Below are 20,671 nucleotides of genomic sequence, written 5' to 3' on the forward strand. Positions count from 1 at the left end.
ATTTACAACTTTCTCAAAATGTGAGAAATACAGAGGTTAATGAAAGCAATTTGTTGTGCTTTGGGTATCAAATATAGATTTAATCCTATTTCTTACTATCTTCCAAGTCACACCCAACTCCAAAAATCAGTATTAGGTCCAAAAATGAATCAAAAAGTTTTTCAAGCAAGCAGCCTGGAATAACAAGCAATAATTTCAATGTAGATTTCTAATACAAGAAAACAAACCGAAAAATGAAACTTGATCAGGAATTTTTCTTCTGAAATATTAAAATATTTGGTGGGAAGTCACTAATCCATCAAAAGTATTATATTTTAAAACCTATGCAGCACTGCTGATTTCAGGCCAACACAAAAGCAGAGAGGCATGTGTTCATGTGAGTATGTAAGTGTGTGTGTGTGCTGGGGGACAAACTGTAATGCAAACATGAAAAGGGGCATATAAAAATACAATAATCTCATCTGGAGACCGGTAATTTTTAATTCTAATCTAAAAAATTCTATCCATTCGTCTTATCCAGAACCAGAAAATATGAATAGAGTTAATATCAAAGTAAGAAGAATCTCATGAGTATGCAATCAGTATAGTGAAGAAAAACTGTGAGGGTTAGACTTTATTGTTTTAGTTTCTTGAAAATCAAAATTCTATGGGTACAGAACAGGAAAAAAATCAATTCCGGGGGGAATCTCAAGTCTCCCAGTCTCCCAAAAATTTTAAACTTAATAAACAACTTACGAAAGTCATCTCATATTTCCCAATCTTGAAGAACATGAAAATAAAATATTCCTAAGAATCAGCTCCAAGGAGCCACATAGGTTAATGACTTCATTCTGTCACTGTTGTTTCTATTTAGAAGAATATGAGTGATGAATGAAGTTCTACTAGAAGAATTACTTCAAAGTACTTGTAAATTTATGTTAAATACATGCTGTAAAAGAAGAGGTCGAAAGACATATACTTAATCTTTAGTATAAAACACTCTAATTACAAAAAAAAAAAAAGAAAACTCCAAGAGAGCTGTCAGGCTAGACCTGTAAACACAGCTCATTTTGAAGAATTCAAAGTCAAAGACCCATAAAAATCATATCCAAGCCTCTTAAATTATCCTCAAAATGTTGCTTCTTCTAAATCTGACCTATGCACTGATGTAACAGCCTTCTTCTCCACAATACAAATTGCGTAAAGTCTAAAAATTCAAAGCCGAAAGGAGCATCGGGCTCAACAAAAAAAGGTCTAAGCCAATGAAAAAATATTACCTCCTTGAACTTGAGGTTCATTTGCTCTGTAGATAATAAAGTAATTAAAAAGCAAGTAGCTATGTGTACCCTCATGATTAGCTAGTGAAAAGTTTAATTTCTTCATTGATGAATACTTTCTCACTTTCCAATCAATGATGCCGGTGTCCACAGCTTCCTAATATATCCCCATTTGATGTTGCCTTTCAGATGTTGCAGCAATGAATTTACAATGACTCAGAATAAAAAGTAGATTAAAAAAAATAATACAAACACTCAAGAACCTAAATTCCGAGAGGCAGATATACTGAACAAGTATGCCCCCCAAAGTATACAGTTTTAAAACCATACTTTCTAAACCTTTCTAACACAGTTAAGTCCACCATTCAGCTTTCCTATCCTTACCTTTCCAACTCTGCGATCTTCTTATCTTTGTCATTCTTCTCATTTTCCACTTCCTTCAATATTTCCAAGAGGCGGTCAACTTCTGCCTGGGCCTTGCTGGATTCATCTTTGAACCTAGCAATCTCTCTCTCCAATTGCTGTATTCGGTCACTCATCTCTGGACTGGCTCTGGCTTCCAATGTTGCCTCATGTGCCTACAAAGCAAAGTGTTCAAATTCTATCAGACATATATATAGTGGCAGTGCGCAAACCATGTCCCAAAGGACCATCTATATTTCAATTTAAATAGAGCATTATCAAATATCTAATAGCGGGTCTTCAATTTATGAAGCTTTTCTCTGCTTAAATATTACAAAGACAAAACAGTAGTAATAAATTGAGAAATAATTATCATGGATTTCAAATGGATTTGTGTTTAGATGTACTACAGTACATATCTGAATATTAGGCCAAAAATCATATGACAAGACATGTTTTTCTGAGTGTGAGACATACAAACAAGCCATTAGACTACTATTGATCGACTATTGATCTCTCCAAGATAATCTCTCCAATCTCTCAAAAAGGCATCACTAGAGATTCACTGCTGATGTTACTATAACCAATGCCAATGCTGAGATCTAATTCCCACTTGACCCTTACTTCCCTTCTCTTTTCCTATATACTGCTTTACCGAGCATGTATGAATCACATGGCCTGGAGCATACACAATCATATAGATACTACTAATGTGATGCCATAAAACTGAAGTTAGGTTACAGGGCACCTGGGTGGCTCAGTTGGTTAAGCGTCTGATCCTTGGTTTCAGCTCAGGTCATGATCCCAGGATCATGAGATGGAGCCTCACATTTGGCTCCGTGCTCAGCATGGAGTCTGCTTAAGATTCTCTCCCTCTCCCTCTCCCTCTGCCCCTCCCCCCACACTCTCTCAATCTCTCTCTAATAAATAAATCTTTAAAAAAAAAATGAAGTTAGGTTAAGAAAATGGCTATCCACACACAGGTATCTTCCTAAGATAGGATTCAGGATTTTACAAGATAACATGGAACAAGCAAAGTCGGAAATCAACAGTCCCATGTAGAACCAAGAAAAAATTTTCAGATTCCTGTTGCAAATATAACTAGTACCTTCAGTGCATTTTGGAATGCAAAGCAACTTCAATAATTAAAAACTAATTATCAAGTCTTTAATTTTTCTCCCGAAACTCTAAAGCCATGCATGTATAATGTATTTAAAGAGAAGGTAGAGGTGAAGATGTCTTATTTTCCCTTATTTAATAGACAATAAAACATAATTAGTTCTTTAAAAAGGTTTGAAAAAATATTAAAGGGGTAAATATATATTATTAGGAAATACTTCGGAAAGTTCTGATGCAAAATACCTTGAGTAAAAGAGAAATGTTCCTATAAATTGGGCTAAATACTTTGTCAAAGCAAAAGCTGTACTTCTAAGATCAAGACCTTTACCAACATCTTTTGTTTCAGGTTTAATCAGTTAGGAAAATCCAGTTACTAACAGTGGCCTTTAAAAAAGATTCCCCTGGCAGCCATGTATTTTAATGTGTTAGCAAAATTCTAATCTAAACTGGTGTGGTTAAAAGCCACAACAAAGTAAAATCAAGAAGAAAGAGAGGCAGCCCTGAATGAATTAACTCATTAAGAATAAAACAAGGCAAAAGCAGCAGAAATGCAAACACTTCCCAATGCCTGGAGGGAAATTTTGATCTTATAGAAACTTTTCCACTTTGTATTCATCCCAATATACTTTAGAAAGGAGTTATTTTTTAAGTCTAGAGTTCCTACTTGAGGAAGGGAGAGAGAAGGTCAAGTGCATTCTTTTTCTACAGAGTAGTAAAAAACCACTCATAAAAAATACAGAAAAAACATCAACCAGGGCTTTATGGCACTACTCTGTCACATCACTTACTGGTCAGAATGGGTGGCTTAATACTATTTCAGGATCCTAAAGGGAGAAAAGTCAGTAAGAAAAGGAGAAAAAAAGGTAGAAGGAAATGGTATAAGAAAAGAATAAGCAAGAGAAAGAAAGTAAAAGATCAAAAATAGAATTTTTAAAAACTTGTGATAAAAAAAATTCTCCAGAAAGAGATGTCTCTTCCCAGAGGGAAAAAAAAGAATTCAGCACTTTTTACAGTTCTCGTAATTCAGAAGTTGAATTTCAATGCTTTCCTTAATAATTCTGAGGTCATTGTCTCACGCAGAAGACATAAAATATGGAAATTCACCTACAGGGCATAAATTCCTAAGCTAGAAGTGTTTCTGTTCCATTTCCACTCTGTTCTATTTTTGTGTTAGTACCGTACTGTCTGGATCACTACAGCTTTTTAATATAACTTGAAGTCCAGAATTGTGATGCCTCCAGTTTTGCTTTTCTTTTTCAAGACTGCTTTGGCTATTCAGGGTCTTCCGTAGTTCCATACAAATTTTAGGACTATTTGTTCTAACTCTAACTCTAAAAATGCTAGTGGTATTTTTTTTTTAATATTTTATTTCTTTACTTGAGAGAGAGAGAGAGAGCATGCACAAAGGGGGGGGGGCAGAGGGAGAGGGAGAAGCAGGCTCCCTGCTGAGCAGAGAGCCCTATGTAGGGCTCAATACCAGGACCTGAGCTGAAGGCGGATGCTTAACCAACTGAGCCACCCAGGCAACCCTGCTGGTGGTATTTTGATGGGCATTACATTAAATGTGTAGATTGCTTTGGGTAATATAGACATTCTAACAATATTTGTTCTTCCTATCCATAAGCATGGAATGTCTTTCCATTTCTTTGTGTCATCTACAATTTCTTTCATCAGTGTTTTATAGTTCTCAAGAGTACAGTCTTTCACCTCTTTGGTTAGGTTCATTCTTAGGGATCTTAACTGTTACAACTGTAAATGGGATTGATTCCTTAATTCTCTTTCTGTTGCTTCATTATTGGTGTAGAGAAATACAACAGCTTTCTCAACGTTATTTTGTATACTTGTGACTTTACTGAATTCACTGATCAGTTCTAGCAGTTTTTTCGTGGAGTCTTTCAAAGGTTTTCTATATAAACTATCACGTGATCTGCAAATAGTCAAAGTTTGACTTCTTCCTTACCAATTTGGATGCCTTTTATTTCTTTTTGTTGTCTGATTGCTGTGGCTAGGTCCTCCAGTACTATGTTAAGTAACTGTAGTGAGAGTAGACATCCCTATCTTGTTCCTGAACATAGAGGCACTGAGGATGATATTAGCTGTGGGTTTTTTGTATATGTCTTTATTATGTTGACGTATGTTCCCTCTAGACCTACTTTGTTGAGGGTTTTTACCATGAATGGATGTTATACTTTGTCAAATGCCAAATAATAAAGGCAAAAAAATCCATCTATTGAAATGATCATATGGTTCTTTTATTATTGTGGTGTATCACATTGATTGATTTGTGAATATACAACCACCCCTGCAAACCAGGAATAAATGCTACTTGACTGTGGTGAATGACTTCTTTTAAATGTATTGTTGTGTTTGGTTTGCTAGTATTTTATTAAGAATTTCTGCATCCATGTTCATCAGGGATACTGGCTTGTAGTGGAGTCTTAATCTGGTTTTGGTATCAGGGTAATGCTGGCCTCACAGAATGAATTTGGAAGTTTTCCTTCCTTGTCTGTTTTTTGGAATAGTTTGAGAAGAAAAAAAAGAGAAATAAGTATGGTGGGGATGTACAGAAAAGAGAACCCTTTTACACTGTTGGTGGGAATGTAATTCGATACAGTCACTATGGAAAACAGTATGAAGCTTCCTCAAAAAGTTACAAACAGAACTACCATATGATCCAGGAATTCTGCTTCAGGGTATATATCCAAAGGAAACAAAATCACTATCTCGAAAAGATTATCCATACCCCCATATTCATTGCAGCATTATTTATAGTAGCCAAGACAGGAATCAGCCTAAATGTCCACTGATGGATGAATGGATAAAGCAGTCATGGTACATATACAGAATGTAATACTATTTACCCATTAAAAAAAGGAAGGAATTCCTTACATTTGTAACAACATGGATGGAGCTTGAAGGCATTATGCAAAATGAAGTATGTCAGACAGAAAAAGAGAAATATTACATGATCTCGCTTATATGTGGAATCTAAACAACTGAACTCAGACAAACAGAGAACAGATGGTTGGTTACCAGGGGCAGGGAGATGAGTGTGTGAAATGCGTGAAAGCGGTCAAAGAGTACAAACTTCCAATTATAAGACAGTAAAGTTCTCAGGATGTACTACACAGCATGGTGACTATGGTTAACAATACTGTTTTATTTGAAAATTATTGAGAGAGTAAATTTTAAAAGTTCCTACAAAAAATAAAATAAATTTTATCTATATAAAAAAATAAACAAAAATAAACCTACAAATAAGCTATAAAACAAAACAAAATGCTAATGTAGAAAACAAAGACAACAAAATCCTAGGCCTAATAAGCTCCGTAAGAATTAAAATTGTAGGGACGCCTGGGTGACTCAGTCAGTTAAGCATCTGCCTTCGGCTCAGGTCACTGATCCTGGGGTCCTGGGATTGTGCCCCACATCAGGCTCCCTGCTCAGTGGGGAATCTGCTTCTTCCTCTGCCTGCCACTCCCCCTGCTTGTGCTTGCTCTCTCTCTGACAAATAAATAAAATCTTTAAAAAGAATTAAAATTGTAGCAAATAAAAAAACCAAAAAATCATCTATTTTTTTTTAGATAGAATGGACATATAACATTATATTAGTTACAGGTGTACACCATAATGATTTGACATATGTATAGTATACTGTGAAATGATCACCACAATATATCTAATTAACATCTATTACTACAAAGTTACAAATAATTTCCTTCTTGTGATGAGAACTTTTAAGATCTACTCCCTTAGCAACTTTCAAATATACATAAAGTATTATTAACTATAATCAGCATGCTGTACATTATATCCCAGGACTTATTTTATAACTGGAAGTTTTTACCTTCTGACCCGCTTCACCCATTTCACCCACATGCCACCACTCCCCGCCCCCCACCCTCCTGGCAACCACCAATCTGTTCTCTATGTCTATGGGTTCAGGTTATTTTTGTTTTTACATTCCACACATAAGTGAGATCATATGGTATTTGTCTTTCTCTATTTCACTGCCCTGCTTTTAAAATGTAATAGTGTTAGGGAAGTATTTATCTACTAGAATGAGATAAAATCTGAAGCACAATATTTAACAATTGTTCTGAGTCTTATTACATCTTATTGCTTAATTCTTATCTCAATCTTACATTAGGAAATACACTCTCATTTATTCTAAGACATATTTTAGAGTCAAAGGTTTTTCTCTTCTTTCTTGAGAAGTAGTTTCCAATATAAATTAATGAGTTTAGAAACACTTTAATATAAAAAAAAGTTCATTTGACATCTAGTAGAACTAAAATAGCTATATAAGACATGTATATTGGGGGCGCCTGGGTGGCTCAGTCACTTGAGCTTCCAACTCTTGATTTCAGCTCAGGTCGTGATGTCAGGGCCCTGGGTCGAGCTCTGTATCAGGCTCCCCGCTCAGCGGGGAATCTGCTTATCTCCCTCTCCCTCAACCCCTCCCCCCACTCATGCACGCACATCCCCACCCTCTGAAATAAATAAATAAATAACCATGTATATTATTAATTCAGACCTCTGTGATATACTCTCAAATGCCTTGGGATAGGTAATCTTTTAATTCCATAAATATTTAATGTGTTAATTAATAAAACTAAAGCTGATTCCCAAACATAGGCAATAACTGTATTTTTATTTTAGGTTTTAGATGTTATTCAAAATAGCAAAATTCACATATATATCTTCACAAAACAAGAATGCGTAGGTCTGTCCCATATGGAAAACTGCTATAACTTCAGCCCCAACATGTAACAAGTCTGGAAGTCATCACTACCATTCTTAAAACAAGAAAAAGTTAAAAAACTGAAAACCAATTACTTTTCTTGGACCTATCAGAGAACTGAGGTCAAAGGGCAAACTACAACTCCAAAATCAAAAGACACAGGCAAATCCAGAGAGTCACAGTTGAGATCTACCCACCTGGAGCAAAGCTGTTGGTAGAAACACTTCAATGGTGACTTTGAGGAATTACTAGAGGCTGAGCGTGGATGAGCATGACAGTGAAAAAGTCCTAGAAGCAGCAGTTTTAAGGCAAACTCCTCTTATTTTAATGAACTTTACATCCAGGAACCCCACCAGGTTCTCATAGTGAAGAACTAACAAAAATCCCTTTGTGGTTCTGGTAAGGGTGTGGGGGGCAATAATTGTGAAATATGCCTGTACTCTACTCAAAGGCAGACTCTCCAGGAGTAAAGATTTTAACAGAGTTTTATCCCACCTGGCAGATGGGCATTTCTCCCATTCTAGCCCCCTCTAGCTAAGGGGGAAAACCTTTGTGAAGGTCATAGCCAGGGACACAGGCTCATAAAAGACTAAGACTTAATCATTAGACTATAGAAAGTTTATCTTCCCTCACACCTTACCATCACACCAACAGGGTTCCAGTATAATAACAAAGGAGAACAGCTGAAAGGGCTACAAGGTGCAGACTCTCTCTGAAGACAGAAACCCAAAGTCAACAGAGATGAGAACACTAGAAGAATTTGAAGCCTCTGGCACCTACAGCCACAGCAAACATTAAATACAGCTCAACTTCTAGCCAGACTAAAACCTTACACATATGCCTATTTACCCACTATCGGATACAACATATCTGGCTTTCAACAAAAAAATTACAAGGTATGCTAAAAGGCAAGAAAAGACATAGTCTGAAGAGACAGAGCAAGCATCAGAACCAGACTCAGATATTTTACATTGATGCTGGAATTAACCAGACAGGGAATTTAAAATAACTGATTAACAGTTAAGGTCTCTAATGGGAAAAGTAGGCAATATCCAAGAAAAGATGGGTAATATAATCAGAGAGGTGGACACTCTAAGAAAGAATCGAAAGGAAATTCAGGTATAAAAAACACATAAGAAAAACGAATGCCTTTGATGGACTAATTAGTAGACCAGATATGGTTGAAGAAAGATTCAGTAAGCTTAAAGACCAGTCAATAGAAACTTCCCAAAATGAGCGCCTGAGCGGTCACTCAGTTGAGTGTCTGCCTTCAGCTCAGGTCATGATCTCAAGGTTCTGGGATTGAGCCCCACATTGGGCTCCCTGCTTGGCAGGGAGTCTGCTTCTCCCTCTCCCTCTACCCCTTCCCCCTCTGCTTGTGTTCTCTCTCAAATAAATACTCATGTACTCTCTCTCTCTCATTCTCACTCTCTCAAAATAAATAAATCTTTAAAAAAAAATCTTTAAAAAAAAAAAAAGAAAAGAAACTTCCCCAAATAAAATGAAGAGAGGAAAAAAACAGTAATAAAAAGAACATACAGAACATTCAGGAACTATGGAGCAATTTCAAAAGGTGTAACATATACATAACTGGAATATGAAAAGGAAAAGAAATAAGAAGAAATATTATAAGTAATAATGGCTGAGAATTTTCCAAAGTTAAGGATACACACCAAATCAGGAAGCTCAGAACACCAGGCAATATAAATTCTAAACACCTATACATAGGCACATCTTATTAAAACTGTAGAAAATGAAAGACAAAGGAAAAAGCCTAAAAGAAGTCAGGGGGGAAAAAAACACCTTACCTATAGAACAACAATGTTAAGAACTACAGTAGACTTCTCATCAGAAATCACATAAAAAGATATCAGAGTGAAACCTTTAAAGTGTTACAGAGAAAAAAACCCCACCAATCTAGAAACCATATTCAGTGTTACTATCTCTCAAAAGTGAACGAGAAATAAAGACTTTCTTAAACTAATAAAAACTGAGAAATTCATAGCCAGGAGACCTACCCTGCAAAAATATATTAAAAGAAGTTCTTCAGGGCACACCTGAGTGGCTCAGTCAGTTAAGTGTCCGACTCTTGATTTCGGGTCAGGTCATGATCTCAAGGTCATGAGATGGAGCCACACATTGGGAGTGGAGCCTGCTTAAGATTCTCTCTCTCCCTCTGCCCCTCCCCCACCACACTCATGCTCTCTCACTCAGAAAGAAAAAAACAGTTCTCAGGCAGAAGAAAATTATATAGGTCAGAAACTCACATATACATAAAGAGAAATGGAGAAGGAATAAAGCTAAAACTACATCTTTTATTATTCTTCTTCATCTAAAAGGTAATGCTTTAAAGTAATAATAGTAATGTATTATGTGATTATCATATATGGATAAATGAAATGAATGATAACAACATCATCAGGGAAGGGAGGAAGGAATTGGGAGTATTCTGTTGTATGTACCTTCATGACACATAAAGTGGGATAACATTTTTTTGAAAGTGAATTTAGATTAAAAATGTTTACTGCCTGATTTTTTGATATGACACCAAAAGCACAGGCAACAAAAGCAAAAACAGGTGGACTCCATCAAACTAAACAGCTTCTATACAGTAAAGAAAACTATCAACAAAATGAAAAGGCAACCTACGGAATGGGAGAAAATATTTGTAAACCTTATAGCTGACAAGGGGTTAATATTCAAAATATATAAGGAACTCATACAACTTAACAGCACAAACACAAATAATCCCATTAAAACGGGTGAAGGACCTGAACAGATATTCTTCCAAAGAAGACAGACCAATGGCCAACAGGTACATGAAAAGTAGCTCAACATCACTAACCATCAAGGAAATGCAAATCAAAACCACAGTGAGATAACAACTAACATCTGTTAGAATGACTATCATCAAAAAGACTAGAAATAAGAGTTGGCAAGAGTATGAAGAAAAGGAACCCTCGCACCCTGTTGGTGTGAATGCAAATTCATACAGCCATTATGGAAAACAGTACGAAGATTCCTCAGAAATTCTTAAATGGAGCTAGTATATGATCCAGCAATCCCACTCCTGGATATATGTAAGAAATGAAATCAGTATCTCAAAGAGGTATCTGCAGTTTCATGTTCATTGCAGCATTACTCACAAGAGCCAAGATATTGAAAGACTTTAAGCGTCCATCAATAGATGAATGGATAAAGGAAATACGATGTGTGTGTATACTGAAATATTATTTAATCATAAAAAGAAAGTAAGTCTTGTCATTTGTGACTAAATGGATGAACACGGAGGACATTATGCTAAGTGAAATTAAGCTAGACACAGAAAGACAAATACTGTATGATCTCATATGTAGAATCTAAAAAAGCTGAACTCATTGAAGCAAAATAGAATAGTGGCTGTCAGAGGCTGGAGGGTGGAAAAATGAGGAGATGGTGATCAAAGGAAGGGTATAAATTTTCAGTTGTAAGATCAATAAGCTCTGGGAATCTAATGTACAGGATGGTGACCATACTTAATAATACTGTATTGTATACTTGAAATTTGCTAAGAGTATTAAAAAGTGCTCTCACCACAAAAAAATAAAATAGTATTATGTGAGGTAATGAATGTGTTAACTAGTTTGTGATAATCATTTCATAATGTATACACAAATCATCAGGTTGTACACCTTAAATATATACAATTTTTATTTGTTAATTATATCTCAGTAAAGTTGGGGGGTTAAGTCAAAAATGTATATGGCAAACTTTAGGGTAATCACTTGAAAAAATTTAAGAAATATAACTGATAGGCTAAAAGGAACAAGAAAATGGAATTATATAAAATGCTCAATTAAAAGAGGGGAGAAAAAGCAAAAAAACAAATGAAACATACAGAAAACTACAGTAACAACCTCCTTGTTGGAGTTGGGCATTGTGGAAGCAGTATAATAGGAAAACATCAGTAATGAATTAAAATGAAAGAAACAATCATCCAGAATGAAACAAGGGAAAATATGAAAGGAAAACTGGCCATTAGTAAAACAGGTAATAAACCAAAGTAGGGGGAAGCCATCAACCTCCTCCACCCAAAGATAACTTTATTTTTTCTCATAAACCTAAATATAAAGTCCAAGATATGAGACTATGGTAACAAAGAGGTTAAAAATAAACAAACAGAAAGAAAATGTGGGATTGTCACAAACAGGGGAGTTTGGAATATTAATGAATAATATTACTCTTGATAGTTACCACTCTGTTTTATAATCCTAAATACATATAAGGAGCTTCATCTTCGATAGTCAGGTATTATATAGAAAACTGCCTCCACCTTTTCAGTGAGGAAAAAAAAGCCAGCTAAAATGTGAATTGGTCATAATCAGAATCCGTAATCTCATAAACAGAATTCTCCTACTTATTCACAAGTAACTTTAAGATACTAGATTTTCTTTCTTTCTTTAGCCTAAAAACATGACTTTACTTTTGACATACCCTAGAGGAAGGTTCACTATAAGGGTATCATGTTGAATACACCCAATATATGGAAAGAGAACAAGACTTAAAGTGTTGAGACTAGGCTGCACCCTTTCTTATTAGTCATCAATATCAACTGGCCTCAGTTAACGTAACTGCTCAAAAGTCTAGCTCCAATTCTCACAGAGTTGGTAGCTCAGAGATTAGAAATATGAAAGTGTTCTGAAAACTACAAACTGCCATATAAATCTTAGAGGGAAATAAATCAAAGAAACGGAAAATAAATATCTGTACCACATCCTAATATTCACCAGTATGGGTGACTATCATTGCTAAATTAATCTCCTTCTAGGAAGCTCAATGCTAATGGAAGGAATATATCAGAAAATGAAGATTTTTACATGTGGTCTTATACTTTGTCCATAAAGGAGGTGCATTTTTTAATCTTTCTCTAAACTGTCAATTTTCTAAGAGTTTGAGGATGCTCAGTAGTAAAATAAAAGAGGACAAGAACATTAAGAGAACTAATGAAGGTATAAATGATATTTTGAACTGTGGGGGATTATTACATCATTGGTAATTTATTACACATTGAACACTGCAGAGCTCTCTACTATGTTCTTATTTAAAGCAAAGTAAGAAAAGTGGAAAAATTTTCTTTAACCTTTTTCAGTTGTGATTCCATTTTCAGACACTCCTCCTTCTTCTGTTCCAAAGCAATCTCCAGTGTCTTAAGCCGTGAGTCCTTTTTCAGTCCTGAGGAAGCCAGGGAAGAAGCATGCTCTTTCAGATCCAAGAGTGAAGCCTGAAAGAAGCAACACACATCTAGAATAAATACTAAGTACAAACAAAATGGAAATGTAAATTTTAAAATTTATTATCTTGGTGGCTTGTAGTTTCTATTTATTACTATATACTGACAATTCCATTTCAAGAACATTCATGAAATATAAAACAATGTCAGCTTCAGCTTTCAAGTCCTAACTAAATTAAGTCGAATTCCCAAGAAATACCAACTGAATTGACTTAAAAGAGTTCTATCAATACATATCCATTCCCATAAAATAAATGAAGTAGATCAAGCTTCATGAATGAAACTAGTCACTAGCAGTAGTACTCACTACTAGTTACTGTAGTAGCTACACTGACGTAAATATAAAATACTTTTCCCTTTTAGAAGGAAAGTTCCACCAGAAACTTAAATTCCCATAAATTGCCTTAAAGATACTAGAAAGAAAATCCGAGAGTGTCCCTAAAGCCCTGGCATTATAACATGATCACAAGGCAGTATTTTTACTATTTGCGTCACATTAACAGGATCTTTCAAAAGCAAGACCAAAATATACTAAGTCACCTAATTGGTCAGCAATCACTTAAGATTTCTCTGTCAATACTGAGATGCATTTTAAGAGATACTGTAAATAAGCAGCCCTCCATCTGCATATTCTTTTATCTATCACCTTTCTTACCATTAGCACAGTATTTTTCCATGTATAATGCGTCAGTTATTTTAGGATCTATAAAAATGTCATTAACAAGTAAGAAACCAACTCATAACATATTGAAAAAGCTAAAGACTTGGGAAATGAATGATCCAATATCTATTATGTCTCTGCAAAGCTTCCCAAAATACCCCTTAACATCTTCTGAAAAGGCCTGCTATAAGAATATTAAGAAAATCTTCCATCAAATACATTTTTATATGCATTATGTAAACACCAACAACATATACATACAATGCACTAAGCAAACCAAATCATTCTATTTTGGTGATCTTAACCTCTTTTTCTGAGAGGTCGCCTTGCAGTAAGCTGACTTTTTCTTTCAAGTCTTTAAGATCTTTTTTGTAGTTATCAATTTCCTCTTGCTTCTCTCGTTCATCTCTGTCCCGCTGCTCCTTTAAGCGTTCAATTGTCCGCTCCTGATGAGAGAACACATCAATATGTAAGAAAATTCCTTTCATACTTATGATCATATGACTCTAATTCAGCTTTTAACTGATAAATTTCACACTTTCATGCTCCATTCAAAAGACAGTGATAAGTTGTTAATAATCTACTTTTCAAGGAATTCATTCTTCCTACCTCTCTTGCAATAACAAAGATGTGGCTTTGTTCTTTTGATTCCCCTAGGTTTCTTTTCCTATAATCTCAAATAGTATTAGAAGTCCTTAAAGTATTCTTTTGGAATAATCCCCTTTATTCAATTCCCAAGTATCCAAAAACTTTACACACATACAGCCCTAAGGGTGATAAGTAACAAATATTTCTTTTTTATATGTAATTCACATGTTGCCCACAAGGCAATGGAAACAACTCAAAATTCACATACAAAAAAGGAAGAGATCTGGGAGATTAGGATATGTTGAGCTTAGAGCATAAAAAAGTGGAGGGAAAAGAGAGAATCCATTAAAACTTCTGTCAACAGATACTCAGGAAGTCTAAAAGTTGAAGCAATTTAAGTATATTTCTGGTTATTATTTCTGACTGTATTCAGGGATCAGGCCTTGATCCCTGGCACATTGCCTGAAGCATTATGAGTCCAAGAGGCTTAAGGAACAGGGACCCTATTCCTTTAAAAAAAAAAAAATCTTATTAAGGGGAACCTGGGTGGCTCAGTCAGTCAAGCGGCTGCCTTCAGCTCAGATCATGATCCCAGGATCCTGGGATCGAGCCCCACTTCAGGCGGGAGCCTGCTTCTCCTTCTCCTTCTGCCTGCCTCTCTGCCTACTTGTGCCTTCTATCTCTCTGTCAAATAAATAAATAAAATCTTTTTTAAAAACCCTATGAAAATGCCCCACCAAGATTCCTTAAACCTCCTTCCAAGACATTGGGTGGGCCACTTCTTTATTTAGTCAACCATTCCTGAAAAATTAGGTTTGCTCATAAACAAAAATGAAGTAGCAAGGCCAAGATTAGAAAAACAACAAGAATGTTGTATTAATAACTAAAATCCAAGACTATATTAGGTATCAACATTGTACAGTAAAGGAGAACTAATTATATGTTGCTTCCTAATGGTCAATGTCTGATATTCCCACATCCCCAAAATCTAGTTGATGAGATAAATAAAAAGAACTTTTCTTTTTCTTCAGAAGAGAGTAAATGGGAATGTATGGCTTAGTCTTTAGAAATTTCAGCCACTGGGGGCGCCTAGGTGGTGCAGGTGGTTAAGTGTCTGACTCTTGGTTTTGGCTCAGGTCATGATCTCAGGGTGGTGAAATCAAGTCCCACATCAGGCTCCTAGCTCAGTGTGGAGTCTGCTTGAGTTTATCTCTCCCTCTCCCTCTGCCCCTACCCCCCACCTCTCTAAAATAAATATATCAATGAAAGGAGAGGGGAGGGGAGGAGAAGAAAGGGGAAGGGAGGGGGAAAACTTTCAGCCACTACCCTCTAGTGTGAAATCCATCTTGCCTAGCAACAGATGCTTAAGTTGACAAAAACAAAATGGATTTTCTATCCCTTTATACTATCTACGACAGCAGCAGTACAGAAAGCTCTTTTCTTTTTTGCCCTAAGGGATTTCTTCTTTTATATCCAAGTCTCATTACTAGAGAAAATTTTAGATTAATGAGGAAGCAGAGCAAACGTGTCTACAGAGAGTCCAAACCAGTCACTCACTTTCTCTGCAAGGGCCTCCTCCAAAGTTGTCAAGGCTGTGTCGGTGTTGGTAGTGTCAGCCTGCAAGGATTTGACTCGTTCTTTCAAGCTGCTCATTTGCTTCTCCTTATCTCTAAGTTGCTCTTGAAGATTTTCAATCTAAGTGTGGGGGAAAAAAAGGAAATTAAGAGAAGTATAAATAGTCACAATAAAAATCATTTTAAGTTGGAAACAGGTAGACCAGGGTTGTCTCTGAGTGTCTGTTCCATAAAAATAATTTAATACTAAGGGTTTCAGAACTGCATGCAAAATTTTCAAGACAGAACTTACAGGTAGAACACAGAAAAGACACACATGTAGCTATGGACATATATGCATATACATAAATGTCTAAAAAAATAAGGGAAGTAGCTAGAGAGAAAAGAGCCAACATATAGAGATGGGATTGAGAGAGGAATATAGGGAAGACACAAGAAATGGGATTACTTCAATAATGACACTGTAAATCACTTCACAGTGAAATGAGGATTAGAACAAGACAGCAAGAAAGACAAATCAGCTGTATAAAGAAAAACTGTTCTTAAATGCTAGTGTTAAAATATATTTTTATATCACCTTTTATCTAAATATGAAGCATTTTCAATGAAATTCCTTCTTGTAGTTATTCATTCCTTCATACACATCTGTAATGCGTTCATTTACTCAAAGAAATATTTATTCAATTCTTTACGTTACCAGGCACTAGTTGTACAAAGAATAATGAATAGACCGATTTTTATTATGTTGTAAGATGGTAAGAGAACTCACCATTATGTAGCTGAGCACAAATTTTATTCTAGAGAGATGGCAACCATTAGGTATTTTTAAGCAAAGAAATGGTCTGGTCAGTTCTGCATTTTAGATAGATAATTCTGATGGCTGTGGAGAAAAATTTAAGGGGACTTGCATAGAGACATGGAAAATAGAGTTTATCAATTCAGGTAAGAGATACTGAAGATTAAAAAGCTAAGAGAGATGGAAAAGAAGGGGTGGGTTTGAGAAACATTATAGAGATAGCATGTTATCATGGGAGATTAAAATACATATATGAAAAACACTGAGAAAAAAATATGAAGGAATTGTAGAGAGATAGTCTTAATAAACTAAAAGAAAATAAGGCAATTACTGTAGAACTCACAAACTCCATTCATTCATTCAACACATACTTGAGCTCTTGCTACGTGCCAGAAACTTTTCTAGGTGTTGAGAATATAGAAAAAATCAAAACAGACAAAAATCCCTATCCTCAAAAAGATAACATCCTAATACAGCAGACAATAAATCAATGAAATAAACACAGTATGTAAGATGGCGATAAGTTCTATAGAAAAAATTAAGCAGGAGAATATAAATGAGTCCCCTCTTGAGCTAATACTAGAGCTAGCTGGTCTATTTTACATGGCTTTCCAAAAGCAACATAAATGTTATCTCCTTTGAAAAGATTTCCTTGCTCTTACTTCTATGAGAAGAAAATGCTCTTTGTACTCTATCACACATGTAAGTGTTATATATACATACACACACTCCATTCTTTCATCTATCTATATGTTTACCACCTTTATCTTTATTTATCCCATCTATATGTACATTATAACACTAATCCCTGACCATATTGTAATTCTTCGTCTGATACATGTCTCCGTAAGACTGAATCCTGCCCCTCTACCCCAGTTTTCTATCTTCATATCTGGCACACACTAAGTGTATAATAAATATCAGTTCATTAATCAGTAAATGAATAATAGATAAGCTTGGACTTTTAGAAACTGTATTTAGGCATACACATAAACTCCTGCCAAGAATGGAACTACAAAAGAATCCTAGATACTGGCTAAAAGACACATGAAAAATGCTCAATATCACTCATCATCAGGGAAATACAAATCAAAACCACAATGAGATACCAACTTACACCTGTGAGAACGGCTAAAATTAACAACAAAAGAAACAACAGATGTTGGTGAGGATGCAGAGAAAGAGAACCCTCTTAACACTACTGGTGGGAATGCAAACTGGTACAGTTACTCTGGAGAACAGTATGGAGGTTCGTTAAAAATAGAACGACCCTGTGACCTAGCGATTGCACTACTAGGTATTTACTCAAAGGATACAAAAATATTGATTCGAAGGGGCACATGCATCCCAATGTTTATGGCAGCATTATCTACAATAGCCAAATTATGGAAAGACCCCAAATGTCCATCATCTGATGAATGGATAAAGAAGATGTGGTATATATGTTCAATGGAATATTACTCAGCCATCAAAAAGAATGAAACCTTGCCATTTGCAGTGATGTGGATGGAGCCAGAGTGTTTTATGCTAAGAGAAATTAGTCAGTCAGAGAAAGACAAATACCATATGATTTCACTCCTATGTGAAATTTAAGAAATAAAACAGATGGTCATAGGGGAAAGGAAAACAAAGAGAGAGAAAGAAAGGCAAACCATAAAAGAGTTTTTAACTATAGAAAACAAACTGATGGTTACCAGAGGAGAGGTGGGTGGGGGGATGGGCTAAATGGGTGATGGGTATTAAGGAGGGCAGTTATCATGATGAGCACTGCATATTGCATGTAAATGATGAATTACTAAATTCTACTCCTGAAAATATTACACTATATGTTAACTAACCAGAATTTAATAAAAACTTGAAACAAAACAAAAATGAAAACAAAAGTCTAGATACAACGTTCAGATAACTTCTGCATTAATCAATTTAATATAAGCTCATTAGGAACTCCCTCATTCTACAGGGAAAGAGAAAAAGTCTCTCTAGAGTCAATAAGAATTCCACAAGAACAAATAAGCTCTGCAAAAAGATCTGGTAAATTTAGAATAAGATACCATAAATACTGCGTAAGGCTTAGATTTTTATTCTTTAACAATGAAATAATCAGACAGGCAAACCACTAAAATGCCTGAAATGGGCTCCAGTCTTTTCAATGCCATTAAAAGTTTAAAAGCTACTGTCAGAGAAAAGACCATCACAGATGAAAATCATTAGTCTTCCTTTAATCAGACACGACTATTAGAATCTCATATGGATCAATACTTAGGTAAACTCACAACCACTAAAGAGACTTTTGCCACTCAAAAATCTAATAATCCATATACAGAGAATGTAATGCCCTGGTTTTTACAGGTTTAACCAGCTACGCATGTCACTCCAGTTGCTAACATATAAGCCTTATTAAGCAAAGAAAAGATAAAATCACACTGCCAATTAGACTTTCTTGTCAAGAAAGGAAAGTACAAGAGCCATTTTTTAAAATGAAATTTCACAGAACCAACCAAGTTTGACATACAAGAAAACATTTGTTTTAGGAGCCCACCTAATATACAAATAGCCCTTACACGCATCATAAGGATAAAACCCTTCTTTCCGCCCCCCAAGTCATCATCAGCATCTAAGAAGGAAATTAAGTTAAACTGCTAACAATACCACTCATATAATTTATATGTAGTCACATTATTAAAGGAATCCATTCTTCTTGGCGGGCAAAAACTTTTCATAATATACTCAGGTGCAGAAGCTGCTAAACTTGGTAAAATCCCCATTAACAAGTTCTCCCTAAGCTACCTTCTTTTTCAATTACCCAGCTGTCTAAACAGATTGTTGAGTTGGAGGGGAAGAAAAGGATGGCTATTCACTTCTAAAGAGGAGGAATAAACATTCCATAGTGAAAAGAACTGACAAAATGAAGGACAGTGGACAGTAAAATTGCCTCTTTTGGGCAAGTTGCCATCAGCAAGGAAGACCTGAAATAGACACAGATATGTGCAAACTAGCCACGTAAGCACTGAATAAACCCTAAAGATGCTGTGTGTGGTATGTGGGAGGAGGAGTGTGTACAAAACTACTTGTCTTTTAGTTTACCCAGCAACATGATGGATAACATGAGCCCTACTGAGAGCTGCTGTTACACATCCTCACTATGGTTGTGATTCAAAATCATGCTCTTAACTAATGTTGACAATGTAAAAGCTTATCATCCAGAGAGTGTCATATCATGGCATTTCAGTACTTATTATGCAATTTCTATAAAATATACAGTTTCCTATTTCTACACTAAATTCAATTATCCACAGGATCTAAAATAAATGATTTACAAAAAGCTTTGACTACAATACCCAAGAAAAAAACTGGATCAGTTGTGCACAAACTTGAATGTGAACAATAAAAATGATTTAGAATGTTAAGTGGAAAAATACTCCTTTAAAGATGCTTGGGCTATCTGCAAAAAATAAAACCAAAAAACAAAACAAAAAAACAGAACAACAACAAAAAACCCCCCAAAACCCCTCTCCATTTTGTAGGAACAGAAACCACAGAATCCCTAAAATAACAATATAAGAATAAAAATAATGGTGGTGGTGGTGAGGAGGAGGTGGTGATAACAGGTGATAACTAACACTTAAAAAGAATACTGTATTCTCACGGGGCACCTGGGTGGCTCAATGGGTTAAGTATCTGCCTTCGGCTCAGGTCATGATCTCAGGGTCCTGGGATCAAGTCCCGCATCCGGCTCTCTGCTGAGCAGGGAGTCTGTTTCTCCCTCTCACTCATTCTCTCTTCCCCACCTCCTCCTCTCTCAAATAAATAAATAAAATCTTAAAAAAAAAAAAAAGAACACAGTATTCTTTTTAAGTCAGGCATTGTTATAAGAACTTTATATATAACAACTATTTAAGCATCACCAGAAGACTATGAAATAATTACTAGGCAATCTACCTCTAGAATCCTACTCTTAATCACTATGCTATAAATATGTTCTGTAATGAAAAAAAAACTAGAAAAGACAATCATACCAATGACTCAAGCATCTTTACATAAACTATCTCCTATTTTTAAATACTGTTTGCCTAATAAACATAGTACATTTTACTATGGTCACTTATACTAAAATAGTATCCCCTACTGAAGCAAAGAATGAAGGGTGAAGGTACCAAATCACTGCAAATGCAAAAGTGAATCTTCCATGGAAGGAACATATATCCACTCAATACACTCAAGCTAGTGGGCAGAGCCAAACACACTTGATAATCAGGATTTCA

The 20,671-nt window shown here is 35.5% G+C and overlaps 1 protein-coding gene across 12 annotated transcripts in view; it reads right to left on the reverse strand.

Annotated features, from left to right (window-relative positions):
• ERC1 (ELKS/RAB6-interacting/CAST family member 1) overlaps positions 1-20,671 on the reverse strand; it is a 582,903-nt gene that overhangs the window by 374,708 nt on the left and 187,524 nt on the right. For all 12 annotated transcript variants that reach the window (XR_012376469.1, XR_012376467.1, XR_012376468.1 and 9 more), the window contains 4 exons: positions 15,597-15,734; positions 13,757-13,897; positions 12,641-12,781; positions 1,641-1,834 (listed from right to left, as the gene is read on the reverse strand). Coding sequence is in view for 9 of the 12 variants with exons in the window: in XM_073886912.1 (XP_073743013.1) it covers positions 1,641-1,834; positions 12,641-12,781; positions 13,757-13,897; positions 15,597-15,734 (614 nt within the window). In the remaining 3 variants the exon portion in view is untranslated. The remainder of the gene's footprint in view (positions 1-1,640; positions 1,835-12,640; positions 12,782-13,756; positions 13,898-15,596; positions 15,735-20,671) is intronic.

Source organism: Callorhinus ursinus, unplaced genomic scaffold (assembly GCF_003265705.2).
Source record: "Callorhinus ursinus isolate GAN/ISIS: 27379988/994484 unplaced genomic scaffold, GSC_fseal_2.0 scaffold74, whole genome shotgun sequence".
NCBI lineage: Eukaryota > Metazoa > Chordata > Mammalia > Carnivora > Otariidae > Callorhinus > Callorhinus ursinus.